The following is a 12,444-nucleotide window of genomic DNA, read 5'->3' on the forward strand; positions in this document are numbered from 1 at the left end:
GTCCAGCACCCAGCTGTCCCCCGTCCCCTTCTCCGCGCGGCCCAGAGCCCGGGGTGACCTGCAGGTGCTCCTGTGGGCGGCCCGCCTCCCGGCTGCACGTTGGGGAGCCCCCGCCCCTCCCTGCAGGGCCCCCATCCACCGTCAGCAGTGTCTCCGCGCCCTGCCCACACCTGAAGCCCTTTACTCGGTTCCCCTCAGACTGAGGTACAAGATGGCTGACCTGGATCTTATACCAAAACAAACCCTATGTGGTCAAAGGACAGGCGTTTAAAAACAACTGTAAAGCGCTCAAGGGAACCTGAGCTCACAAAGCCCAAATCGTAAAGATTAACTGCCTCACACAACAAAAGATTTCTACACAGCAAAGATACTTTAAACAAAGACAAGAATCAAATAACAAACAATGACAAATATTTGCAAATATCCAGGGGTTAAAGCCTGCCTATGTAAAGAGTCTGCACAAATAACTAAGACAAAGTCCAACAAGCAAATTGTAAAGAGTGGGTGAAGGACGTGAACCGCTTCCGGAACACAGAGGCGGCTCGGCAGGAGTCCCTCCGGCCTCCAGGCTGGAGACCTGCGGCTGGAAGGTGCTGAATCTCTCTTCTAGCTTGAGAGCCTCACAGTGCAAAGGTTCCTAACCCAGACACCTGGGAGGGCGCGGGGACAAGGCGCCCCACCCACCGCTGCGGGGCCAGTGCAGGGCTGACCACACGCCCGCCGCCCGGGCCGCGAGGGCCAGGGAAAGGCCCTGCTTCCCTCCGGGTCCCTCCCTCCTCTTTTTGACTCTGCTCTCAAGTGCGACCTACGCCCCCTCCCCCAATGGGAAAAACAAACCAAGCTAAAATACTGGCAGATTTGCAGGGTTGAATTCCCGCCTCTGCTGCCAGCCCAGAGCCCTGACCTGGGGCCTGGGCGCGGACCCCCCCGCAACCTCTGCGGTGCTGCAGGTCCGGCTGCCGCTCCCACGGCCACGCGCCCTCCCACGGGGGCGTCGGCCGGGCCCGGGGGTCTCCACACCCCACAGACGGGCCCCAGAGGCCCCGCACTGTCCCAGTGGCCGAACGTGAGGAGACACTGCCACCCTCTGGTGGGTGTGGGAGGAGGCCCAGGCGGGGGTCCCTCCAGGGCCATGTTCCTGGGTGTGCTCCCCAGACTCACTCTGGTGTCTGACTGTGTCACGTGTCTGCTGGGCTTCCAATGGAAACAAAGAGATTGAACCCAGGTGCCCGGCGCCTCCCCACGCGGCCGGGCAGGGGGAGGGGCTGAAGGGTGACCAGGAGCACAGGCCCCTCCCTCCCGTCCCCCCTGAGCCCCCAGGAGAATCGTGCCTGACAGCCTCCAGCCCCCGGACTCCACCAGGGCAGAGGCTCGTGAGGAGGGTCCCCGCAGGGGACCCAGAGCAGACACAGTCCGACCGGGCACCCCCTCCGGGCTCCCAGGCCCCCGTCCGGCCTCCGGCCCCGCCCGGGGCTCGGGCCCAGCCCCGCGCCTCAGAACAGGCGGATTAAAGTCCTCTCACGGCCGGATGGACGGTAAATCCAGGGCGGGCAGGGCCGCACCCCCTCCAAGCCTCCGCCATCGCCTGCTGCTGCTCCAGCCTCGTCTGTGTCTGTGTCCAGAGGTCCCACTTCTCAGGGGGACCCCAGTGTGGTCTCCTCGTACCTCCTCACGCCTGCACTCACGAGTCGTGGGATTAGGACATCAGCGGGTCCTGTGGGGGCACAGTTCAACCCCCGGCCCACAGTAATGAAGAGGGCAGTGAAGCGTCACCGCCCGGGTCAGCGGTGACCCGGGGCCACGGGACGGACGTGGGCCATCGGGGGTCCTGCCACGACCGGTCGGTAGACGTCAGCAAAACTGGTCGAGAGCCAAAGAGCGGCCGTCGCCTGCTTTCCACGGGACTAAATGGATTTGCGTTTCCATGAAGAATTGTTTGCATTACTATCAATTTTCCGCAATTGCAGAGCATAAAACAGTTCAAAAATAACGACAGACAGAAAAGCCAAAAGGGTGAGCTGACAGGACACCCAGTTAATATTTTTTGACGTTTCAAAGCCTTTTGCAATTTATCCAGACAGAATTTCAAACACATGCCGGGCAGAGAGACCCAGGAGCTGCATGGGCACCACCGGCACCCGCCGCTCCCGCCGCCTGCGCTGCGCCCACGTCCACGGGGCCCCCTCGAGCGGACGCCACCGAGACCCCCGCATTTCACGCGTCACTATTTAACGGAGTCGTTCTGAAGGCTCCAGAGAGAGAAACGGCCTGACGCTCCTGGGCGCAGGAGACTCCGCGGGGCGGCCAGGAATGGCCCGAAAGAAGAGGCCAGAGCGGCCGGAGGGCCGAGCCCGCACGCGCAGGCGCGCACACGCCCAGCGCAGACACGCCCGCTCCACGAGTCACAGCGTCAGCCCCTAAAGCTCCTCGCGGCCTGAGCCCCCGGCGCCTCGTCTGCTGCCCCCCGGCCCGAGGCTCCTCTCCGCCCTCCGAAGCCCCGGAACCGGCTCCTCTGCCACTTCCGGACCACCTCCCTGCCCCCTGGTCAGCACTGACGGCCACTGGGAAGGGAGGCCACGGAGCCCCCCGGGCCTCCGTCCCCAGTCAGCTGGCAGCGGGGACCCCAGCCCGCGTCTCCCAAGGCCGACCTCCCCGCCTGTCCGTCCTCAGCGATGCTGGCGCCCGTCACCGCCCTCCCTGTCACGCCCCACGTCCAGGCTGCCCCCGCGCACCCCCGCCCCGGGCCCTCCGCCACCAGGCGGGGGCGGCCCTGGCTCCCGCCCCCGGGCCTCCCCCTGCAGCCGCGGTGCCTCCGTCCACCTGCCACCCGCAGCCAGGGCGGCTCATCGCCCCTCTGCCCCGGGCGCCCTGCGCCCCCAACCCCAGACAGGGTGCCAGTGCCGACCCCTCCGGGGGCGGGGCGGGGCGGGGGGCAGGGGGCTGTCCGCTGGCCTCACCCCCCAAACTCCCGCTCCCCCCCGCCTTGCTCGCCTCCCCCGGGCTGCGCCCCCCCAGCAGCACAGCTCAGGGGCCGCTCCCTGGGCGGCTGCCCTGACCCCGTCAGGGTTGGCCCGGCCCAGACGATCCTCAGGGCGACGGACGTCAAAGCCAGAACGGAAGTCCTCGGGGGAAGGGACCCACTCGTGCCTGAATTTTCAGAGTGCAAACGGCCAAGCCTGGCTCTAGCACCAGGCCCTCCTTTTGGTGTGTCCTGGTTATTCTTCAGGAAGGGCGCTGAGGGCCTGGGCTGGGGCCGCGGACGTCTCCCCCGCCCCAGCGGCCGGCCCTGCCGGCTGTCCGGGCCCCTCCGCCGCAGCGCTCAGGACTGGCCACTGGGGGTCAGGCTCGGGCTGCACTGCGCAGAGCCAGGCAGGGGTGGGGGGGCGCGGGGACCAGTGGCTGCCCCCCCACCCCAGGTTTTGTAATTAAGGGGTGTGCTTTGTTGTTTCAGACGTTGCTGTTGCACACTTCATAGACTGCAGTCTAGTGTAAACATAACCTGTATGCATTAGGAAACCAAGAAACCCCGCTTCTTTGTGAGACTTGCGTCCCTGCGGCCATCTGGGCCCGGCCCCCCGCCCCCGTGTCTCAGAGGGGAGGCTGCCCCCGCAGCTGGCCATGGAGACCGGCAGGCGGGGCCGAGGCCGGGCAGGGAGCGTCCCTGGGCTCTGGGAGCCGGGCCTGGGAAAAGCCGACCCTCCGCTCCCGGCCCCCGATACCACTGCCGCGTCCCAGGCCCCAGCCCAGCCACGCGGAGCCCAGCCCCTGGGCAGGGATCCCGCCCCCAGCGTCCCTGGCGTCCGACAGGGTGTGGGAAGCGTCCCACGGCGGGGCCTTTCCCCGCAGCTGCAAGGAAGGTCCAGCTGTCCCTTTTGCTCAGGTCAGAAACTGGGGCTCCATCCGAGAAGCCCAAAGTCCTGCCCAAGCCCGGCAGGTGCTCACAGGGCGGGGGCAGGGAGGGGGGCCGGGGGCGCAGGTGGGGATGGGGTCCAGACAGGGGCTGGAGGCCGGACGGAGGTTGGAACTGCGGTGAGGCAGGAGGGTCCAGGACTGGCGCTGGACCCGGGCCGAGGCGGCGGGGCGGGGGGGCTGGCAGGGGGGCGCATGTGGGGTCGGGGCCCAGGACGGGCTCTTCCCCACAGAGCTGCCGGAGGACGCCGCTGCCAGCCCGCCCCTGGCTGGTCAGCGCTGATGGCCACGGTGGGGTCACCAGGGACACGCAGCCTGGGCAGCGGGGAGGCCGGAGCCCCCTCTGCCCAAGCACCTCCAGCTCCTGAGCGCCCTTCCTGCGCATGTGGCCCATTCCTCCCCAACAGTCTTTTTTTTTTTTTTTTTAAGATTTTATTTATTTATTTTTAGAGAGAGGGGAGGGGAGGGAGAAAGGAGAGAAACATCCCTCTGTGGTTGCCTCTCGCACGCCCCCTGCTGGGGACCTGCAACCCAGGCCTGGGCCCCAAACGTTCTCTTGATGACAAATTTTTAACAGCAAAGTGCCCATCATTATAGCTTGTATAGACCCCTGGCCGCTGTGGCTCAGCGGACTGAGCGCCGGCCTGCAAACCAAAGGGTCATTGGTTCGATCCCCAGTCGGGCCTGAGTTGCGGGCCAGGTCCCCAGCGAGGGGAGCATGAGAAGCAAGTGCGTGTGGGTGCTTTTCTCCCTCCCACCCCCCATCTACCTTTTAAGAGAAAAAAGAAAGAAAATACTCCCCTTGGATCTGAGCAAGGAGGGGAGACAGGGCTGGAGTGGGGGGCTGGCTGAGACTAGGGACAGGGACCTCCCCCTGCAGGAGGAGGTGCAGCGGTTGTTGTTTAGGGAAACACTATTTGAACGACTTGCTGAATAAAATGTAGCAGCCCCCCAACACATAAGCCAGCTGCTCCTCTTCCCAAAGCTGGAGCCTGAGCGGGGACCGTCCACTAAGGGCAGAGCCGGGACAGGTGAGGCCCGCAGAGCAGGTGGGAGGACCACGCAGGGTCCTCCCAGAGAAGGTGCCCCAGCAGCCCCACCCAGCAGGAGCCAGAAACCCCTGTTGAGAGGAGAGGCCTGGCCGAGGGGCAGGGTTTACGGGGCCTCCTGCCGGGGCCCTAGAGACAGGTTCGGGGGCCGCATGCAGGGGAGTCATGCTGGTCACATGCATACATACACAGAGGCGCATGGTCCAGGGCACAAGGCCGCAGAGCGTCCGGTCGCAGCAGGAAGGCGTCGCGGCCCCGCGGGGCCTGGCTCCGGCAGCGGCAGCCAGTCTCAGTCAGCACTTCCTGCCCCTTGCAGGGGCTGAGGTCACCTGGCCAGGGCTCCCGCTGGGCTCGCAGGTGGAGGCAGAAGAGTCTTTTCAGCGCCGCAAGGGGACAGTGTGCAAAGCCACCGAGCCGCAGCCCCCGTCGGCAGGCTGGGGGCGCATCTCCGAAGACCGCAGCAGGGAGACACTGCCCCCAGCGTCCCCAGGCCCAGGCCAGCTCCCAGCTGCGGCGCCGGAACTGCCTGATCTGGCACCGGGAGCTCGGGCTGCCCCCGTAGACACCGGGAGGCTTGGAAGTGGAGCAGGAGCTGCATCTCTGCCAGCGCAGAGCAAAACCTGTCCCAGGCGCCACCCCTGCAAGGCCACCAAGACCCGAGCAGGGCCCAAGGTCCGCCAGCCACACAGCCGCTGACGCTGCTCTCACGGAAAGGAGACACTGAGCGGGAGAGAGCGGCGGCCGGGCCCGGGGATCCCCGGCGAGGGCCCCCCGGCGCCAAGCGGTCGAGACCGGGCACCCGGGCCGCTTTGCCGACGACAGAAAGAGCAGCCTGCGGTGGTCCCGCCCCCCCCCCGAGCCAGCTCCACGCACCTGAAGGGCCATGTCCACAGCACAATAGTTCAGGGCCCTTCTGGGGAGCGGGGGAGCCTCCTTGAAGGGAAGCAGAAGTCAGGGGACAAGGGGGCCACCCCAGCGTGAGGCTCGGGCAAGTCCGTATCAGCAGCTCAGGGCGAGTCCCCGAAGAGACACTGCGGAGCCCCTGCGGGCAGGACACGGCACAGGGCGCACGGGCTGTACACACACTGTCCGACCTCCACGCGTGTGCCCCGGAGCACGCAGGGGGCAGCCGACGAAAGGCCGTGGAATCCCGCGACGCACGGGCGTGCCAGCCGAGCCGCCGCCAGGCACGCTCGCCGGTGAGTTCTTGCACGCGCCCTCCCCAGCCCGGCACCGGGAGGACAAGTGAGGTGTGGCCGGGGCGAGGGGGCCGCCTTAACGCGCTGACCTGCCCCATGAAGTCGCCAGGCCCTCGGAGCCCGGGGGCCCCTGGGCGCGGGCTCCGCGTCAGCCTAGAGAGCAGTGACCTGGGTGAGCTCCGTGTTGGGCGTGGAGGGGCTCTGCGGGCTGACGGGCCCCAGGGGCAGGTCCACGCCTAGTCACGCCGGCCGCGGCACTGTCTCGGACGTCTTGCAGGCGAGGGCCACGTCCCTGGCGATGCTGCGCACGCGGTCGGACGCCGGCCCCTCGCGCCGCAGGGAGGACGCGCAGCAGAACTTGCGGAAGCAGGCCTTGAAGTTCTCGTCCAGGAAGGCGTAGAGCACAGGGTTCAGGCAGCTGTTGACGTAGCCGAGGGCGGTGCAGAAGCGCAGGACGGCCACCGCCGTCTCGCTGCCCGGCTGGACGCCCAGCCCCTGGACCAGCACGAAGACCTGCACGGGCGTCCAGCAGCCCACGAACACGGCCACCACCACCAGCACCAGCCGCGTGATGCGCCGCAGGTTCCGGTCCTTCTCCCGGGAGCCCGAGAGCAGGCGGACGCCGCGCAGCCGCCGGATCATGAGGCTGTAGCACACAGAGATGACGAGCACGGGGAGCACGAAGGAGAAGAGGAAGACGCAGACGGCGAACAGCGGGCCCCAGTAGCCCTGCGGGGCGGGGATCTCCACCAGGCACTCGATCTCTGCGGGCAGAGGGCGTGTCAGCGGCGGCCGGCGCGCGCCGCCCGGGGAGGGGGGCCCCCACTGACCTTCGTCCTCGGCCTGGGCCGAGCCCATGACGGCCACGGGAATGCCGACGACGGAGGCCAGGGCCCAGATGGCCACGTTGACGGCCTGGGCCTTGCTGGACGTGCGGACGTCGAGGGCGCGGATGGGGTGGCAGATGGCGACGTACCGGTCCACGCTCATGGCGGTCAGGGTGAAGGTGCTGGTGAACATGTTGTAGTAGTCGATGGCGATGACGATCTTGCACAGGGCGTTCCCGAAGGGCCAGAAGCCCAGGAGCACGTCTGTGCCCTGGAAGGGCAGCGTCAGCAGCACCAGGGTGTCCGCCAGGGCCAGGTTGAAGATGTAAATGTTGGTGGCTGTCTTCATCTTGGTGTGTCTGCAGGGAGAACAGGGAGGGGACAGGGCGGCCGCCCTTGGCCACTGGGTGGACCCGGGAGCCAAGCCACCGTGAGGGGCGCCCGCTGTGAGGCCCTCTCTGAAAGTCAGGCTCCAGGGCACGGGGCCCGGGCGCAAACAGTTGAACAAGCCTCAGGTACGGCGGGCCCACGCGAGGCGGCGCCCAGCCTCTCCGCGCGGCTGCTCTGGGAAAGGGGGTGGACCACAGCCCGGCCCCCGCCCTCGGAGTCTCCCCCAACGCCCTGCACGGATGAACAGGCTGCCCCTACACCTGCCAGGCTCTCCCAGGGCGCAGGTCGGTGAGAACACGTCACAGGCCTCCCGGGCCACGCAGACAACGGCCGTCGAGACAGTAACGGGAGGGGGCGCTGAGGAGTCTGGCTGCGTCCAAGCCGGGGGTGCCCCGCGGACCCCTCGCTGGACGAACAAGCAGCCGTGACAGTGGGGCCGGCGGGGATGGACGGTGTTGGCAGCGGCAACGCCAGAGCTGAGGACGCTCCGTGCCGAGTACACGGCCAGAGGGAGCGTGAGGGTCACTTCCTCCCCTTAAAGAGGGGTTAAGAATGAGCTCAGAAGCCTTAATTATGACCCAGTAACAGCAGCCTCCCCGACGACGGCCAATGCCCGTGCCAGGCTCTCCACGTGGGTTTTATCATATTTAAGTTTCCAAAAATGCTATTGTGACCCCTATTCTATGCAAGAGGACACTCCAGGCCACAGAGCCATAAACGGCCCCTCAAGGGAACGAGAAGACCAGCTCAGACCGAGAGAAATCTGCCGAAGACACACATGACACAGGACTGTTATCCAGAACACAAAGGACCAACACTCAGCAATAAGAGAACAAACGGTTAAAGAGCGAGCTAAACACCTGAACAGACCCCTCACCAAAGGAGACACGCAGGCGGCAAAAGAGCGAATGAAAGGACGCGCCCACCCCACGCCATGGGGGACGTGCAAACTAAACCCTGCGCGACGCCACCGCACCCCTGTCAGAGCGGCCAGAACCCAGAGCTGGGGCGACACCACGCGCCCGCCGGGGACGCGGAGCCGCGGGGACGCTCGGTCCCGCTGGTCGGGTGCAGGTGGCGCAGCCGCTTTGGAAGGCAGTTCGGGGGTTTCTTACAAAACTCGACAGGCCCACGTGATCCAGCACCCACACTCCCTGGAACTCACCAAAGGCTTTGAAAACTACATCCACTCGAAAACCTGCACGTGGATATTTATAGTAGTTTTATTATTCACAACTGCCAAAACGTGGAGGCAACTAAGATGTCCTTCAGTGGGCGGATGGGTAAACTGCGGTCCTTCCAGACCATAAAATATTAGTCAGCACGGAGGAGAAACGGCTGCTGAGCCATGTGAAGGCGTGGAGGGACTTGGCTGCACGGGGCCGAGTGAGCGATGCCGACCAGGAAAGGCCCCACGCTGGCTCCAGCTCCGGGACGTTCCGGGAGAGCGGCAGCATGGGGACAGGGAGCGGCCGGCGCTGGCCGGGGCCGCGGGGCCGGGCAGGGGGCCCCGGGGTGTTCAGGGCAGTGACGTTGCCCTGTTCGATGCTGGGATGACGGACATGTGACATTGTCCGTTTGTCCAGACCCACAGAACCGGCGACGCCGAGAGCCTCCGCGGTGTCAGCTGTGGACCCCGGGAGGTTAGGATGCGTCCATGTGACTCCATTCATCGTGAAACGCGTGCTGCTCTGGTGGGGCCGCGGGTAGGGGCAGGGGCCACGCAGGCATCTCTGCGCTTTCCTCTCAGCTTCTCTGTGACCCCGAAACTGCTCTAACACAGTCAGGTCTGGTCAAGGGGGCAGCCTGGGGGTGGGGGGGCCTCTGCTCCTCTCGCCTCCATGTCTGAGCTCGCACGCCACACCCACCACACGCCACGCACACGTGCACATACACCCTCGCACAAGCATGTGCGTACTCCGTTGTGTGGGCATGTGTGTGCACACTCAGGTACATGCATGCATACTTGCATGCACTTTCTGCACATGTATGTGTGTGTGCATGGGTGCATACAAGTACACACGCATCTGCAAACATGCGTGTTATGTGTTCACAGATGTGTACACTGTGTAGCACATGCTCACGGACACACACTCACCTGTATAGGCATGTCTGTGTGTGTACCCAAGTGCGTCCACGTGCACGCACGTTTCTGTGCGTGTCCCCTCCCTGTGCCCCCACACTGTCCCCACACCGTGCCCCCGACACCAGCTCCACACGGCCCCAGTGACGGACTGGGGCCTCACAGCCCGGCCACCCCGCAGACGTGGGCGCCGGCCCGATGCCAGCCCTGCGCAGGGGCCCGAGGACAGGCCAGCGAGAGCCGCCTTCAGGGGTCACTGAGGGCCCATACGACCCCCTGCGGCGGCCCGGGTGCAGGCCTGGCCCGCGGCTCAGACCGGTGGGCGTGGCCTGTCAGGAGTCAGGGTGATGCCCTCCCTCTCCCCTCCTCGGGGCCCCGCACCCTGGGGAGTTGAACCTCGGGGCCTCAGGACAGACCCCAGCCCGTGACAGGCAACCAACCACCTGCTACGCTCACCCCAGACAGACCCCGCCTCGGCCCCCTCGGCAGCGGCGCGGGGCGCGCCCGGCTCACCTGAGGATGACGTACATGACCAGGCAGTTCCCCAGCAGCCCCCCGATGCACACGGCCAGGTAGAGCCCCACGATGGTGACCTTGAGCCCGAGGGGCAGGAAGGCGCCGTGGCTGACGTTGAGCAGCAACTCAGGCGGCAGCAGGCTGTGGTCGGGGCCGGAGAGGTTGCCCTGCAGGCCGTCGGCACAGACGCCCCAGGGCGGGCTGGGGAAGGGGCACTCCATGCTGCAGCCCTGCCTGCCCGGCGCTCGGCTCCTGGGGCACAGGGACACGTGTCCTCAGCGCCCCCCCCCCGCACCAGGCCGTGTGCGCAGCCCAGCAGGCACGTGGACCCCCGGGCACCCAGAGTCCCAGAGGCACACGCACATACAGAGACACGCGGGGACATGCGGGCATGAAGCGCCGCCAGGGACACCGACCGAGCATGTGTGCACACACAGAGCATGTGTGCACACGCAGGACACACACAGAGACACAGGCTCCCACACGGGATGTGTGGGCGCAGCTACACGCCAGGACGTGCCCGCCCACAGGCACCCCTGCACAGGCAGCCTCCTGTGTGCCCACAGGCACGGGGACGCACGCGTGTGCGCACACACACAGACGCCACACCTGTCTTCACACACACACACAGGCACAAAGGGGGCCAAGAGGTGCCCAGAAACACCTGGGACACAGGACACAGGGCGCCGAGCTCAGCCCTGCCCCTCCCTGCGAGCTGCAGGCCGGCGGCCGGTAGCCCCCGCGCCTGGCCCCCCGCGGCTCAGGCCTTACCTGGGCGGCTCCTCGGGAGCTGGGGCGTGGAGACCCTAACCCGCAAGCGGAGTCGGCTGGGAGACCCCGCCCGGCGGCAGCACCAGGGCCGGACGAGGCTGCAGCGGCCGCGCGCAGTGGCAGCTGCTCCTCAGTAGACGCCAGACCAGACGCAGCAGCCTGGCGCGCAGAGCGGGGGGAGGGGCGCCGGCTGCAGCGCGGTGGGGGCGGGGCCGTGCCGGGGGGAGGAGGGGGCCGCAGGGAGGGGGTCGCCAGGCCCCACCCTGGGAGGGACAGACGCGAGGACCAGGGCAGGCGTTTAGAGACGCCTGACGGAGACAGACAGACTCAGACCCGCAGAGCCAGCCCGAGCCAGGCTCAGGCGCAGACACAGCAACTCAGACCTGCGGACAGACCCACACGAGGACACGTGGGGACTCAGGGATGGGCATGGGGGACACACAGGGACACACACAGAGACTCAGGGGCAGACAGATGGGAACAGACGCTCAAGGACTCAGGGACAGGCACACACACAAGGGCAAACAGAGACTCACCCACAGGCAGGGGACAGAGAAGTGGGCTGATGCACACAGACCACACAGACTGGGCCACAGACAGGGGGCCCTGCCTCACCCGCTGGGGTGGCCTTGGAGGGACCCAGGCCGGCCTCGCGGGGGCTCCGCGGTGGGCCAGCAGAGGCGGGGGGTGCACAGCAGTGCCCCGCGTGGCCTGCCTCAAGGGGACCGGAGTCCCATTGCCAGCCGGCAGGACGCCCGCATTCTGCCGTGTGCCCCGCGCACCTACTGTGTGCCCCGCGTACCTGCCAGGCTCCAAGCCAGCCACAGACACGAGCTCACCCACCAGCACCACCCCAGCCCGGGGCACCACCTCCGAGCCGAGGAGGGCATCAGGGTTCAGGGGTGCGCAGCCACCTGTCAAAGTGGCAGAGGAAGGGGCTGGACCCCAGTCTCCCCATCACTTTGAGATGCCCCACGGAGGCCCCTTCCACCGTGGGGTCCCAGATGCCGCCTGAGCAGCACCGCTCACAGCCCGGGCCCTGGGCAGCTGCGCAGCGGAGCTGCCCCAAGGAGAGGGTCCGTCTTCATGCTGGGGTCACCCGCCAGGGGGGGCCCCTCCGCCAAGGCCTCAGCCCCATCCAGTCACCGGGCCACGCTCCCCACACGGGCTCTGCCACACTTCGCAGCCCCTGCTCTGAGCATCCACCTCCAAGGATGGGGACCTGGTTGCTAGGTGACGGACACAGCGTCGCTAGGATACCTGGCGAGTAGGAGAGGACGGAGCCGGCAGATGCCCCAGGACTCAGCATCCAAAGCTGTCCCTGCGGCTTATCTCGGCATCTCTGTGGCAGCTGACTCAGGGACACGTGTGTGGGCCTGGGACACATCGAGGGACACACAGGCTCACATGCCTGCAAACACAAAGATGCCCAAACAGGCACACAGGAAAACACACCGACACGGGTCCGTTTGCAGGGACATGCAAATACATGGGCCACACACGCAAACCCTCACCCCAGTGCATGTGAGGCACATGGGCAGACAAGACAGAACCGGCAGGCGTACAGCTCAGGGCCCGTGACACCGGGGGCACACACAGGTGCCACCCTCTCGGGGAAGTGGGCAGCTGGGCCCCACTGACCTCGGACACCCAGAGGCCCGCCTCCTGCAGCCCCCCCGCCCGCCAAGGGCGCCCCGGGC

General features: G+C 66.7%; 1 protein-coding gene across 1 annotated transcript; it reads right to left on the reverse strand.

Moving 5' to 3' along the window:
• Positions 1-6,331: 6,331 nt before the first annotated feature.
• Positions 6,332-10,194, reverse strand: OPRL1 (opioid related nociceptin receptor 1). Its single transcript, XM_054577473.1, has 3 exons — positions 9,971-10,194; positions 6,988-7,343; positions 6,332-6,921 (listed from the first exon to the last, which is right to left on the reverse strand). Exons 1-3 carry the CDS (start codon positions 10,192-10,194, stop codon positions 6,398-6,400), a joined length of 1,104 nt encoding a protein of 367 aa, XP_054433448.1. The 3' UTR covers positions 6,332-6,397.
• Between the last annotated feature and the right edge of the window lie 2,250 nt (positions 10,195-12,444).

Source organism: Pteronotus mesoamericanus, unplaced genomic scaffold, assembly GCF_021234165.1.
Source record: "Pteronotus mesoamericanus isolate MK-2021 breed Mesoamerican mustached bat unplaced genomic scaffold, CSHL_Meso_final contig_436, whole genome shotgun sequence".
Classification (NCBI taxonomy): domain Eukaryota; kingdom Metazoa; phylum Chordata; class Mammalia; order Chiroptera; family Mormoopidae; genus Pteronotus; species Pteronotus mesoamericanus.

Excerpts from the sequence above, each read along its gene's own strand:
- OPRL1 (XM_054577473.1), bottom strand. The coding sequence starts at position 10,194 with ATGGAGTGCCCCTTCCCCAGCCCGCCCTGGGGCGTCTGTGCCGACGGC. Across the intron at positions 7,344-9,970 it reads GTCATGTACGTCATCCTCAG|ACACACCAAGATGAAGACAG; the intron begins GTGAGCCGGGCG and ends TTCTCCCTGCAG. Across the intron at positions 6,922-6,987 it reads GGCCCAGGCCGAGGACGAAG|AGATCGAGTGCCTGGTGGAG; the intron begins GTCAGTGGGGGC and ends CTCTGCCCGCAG.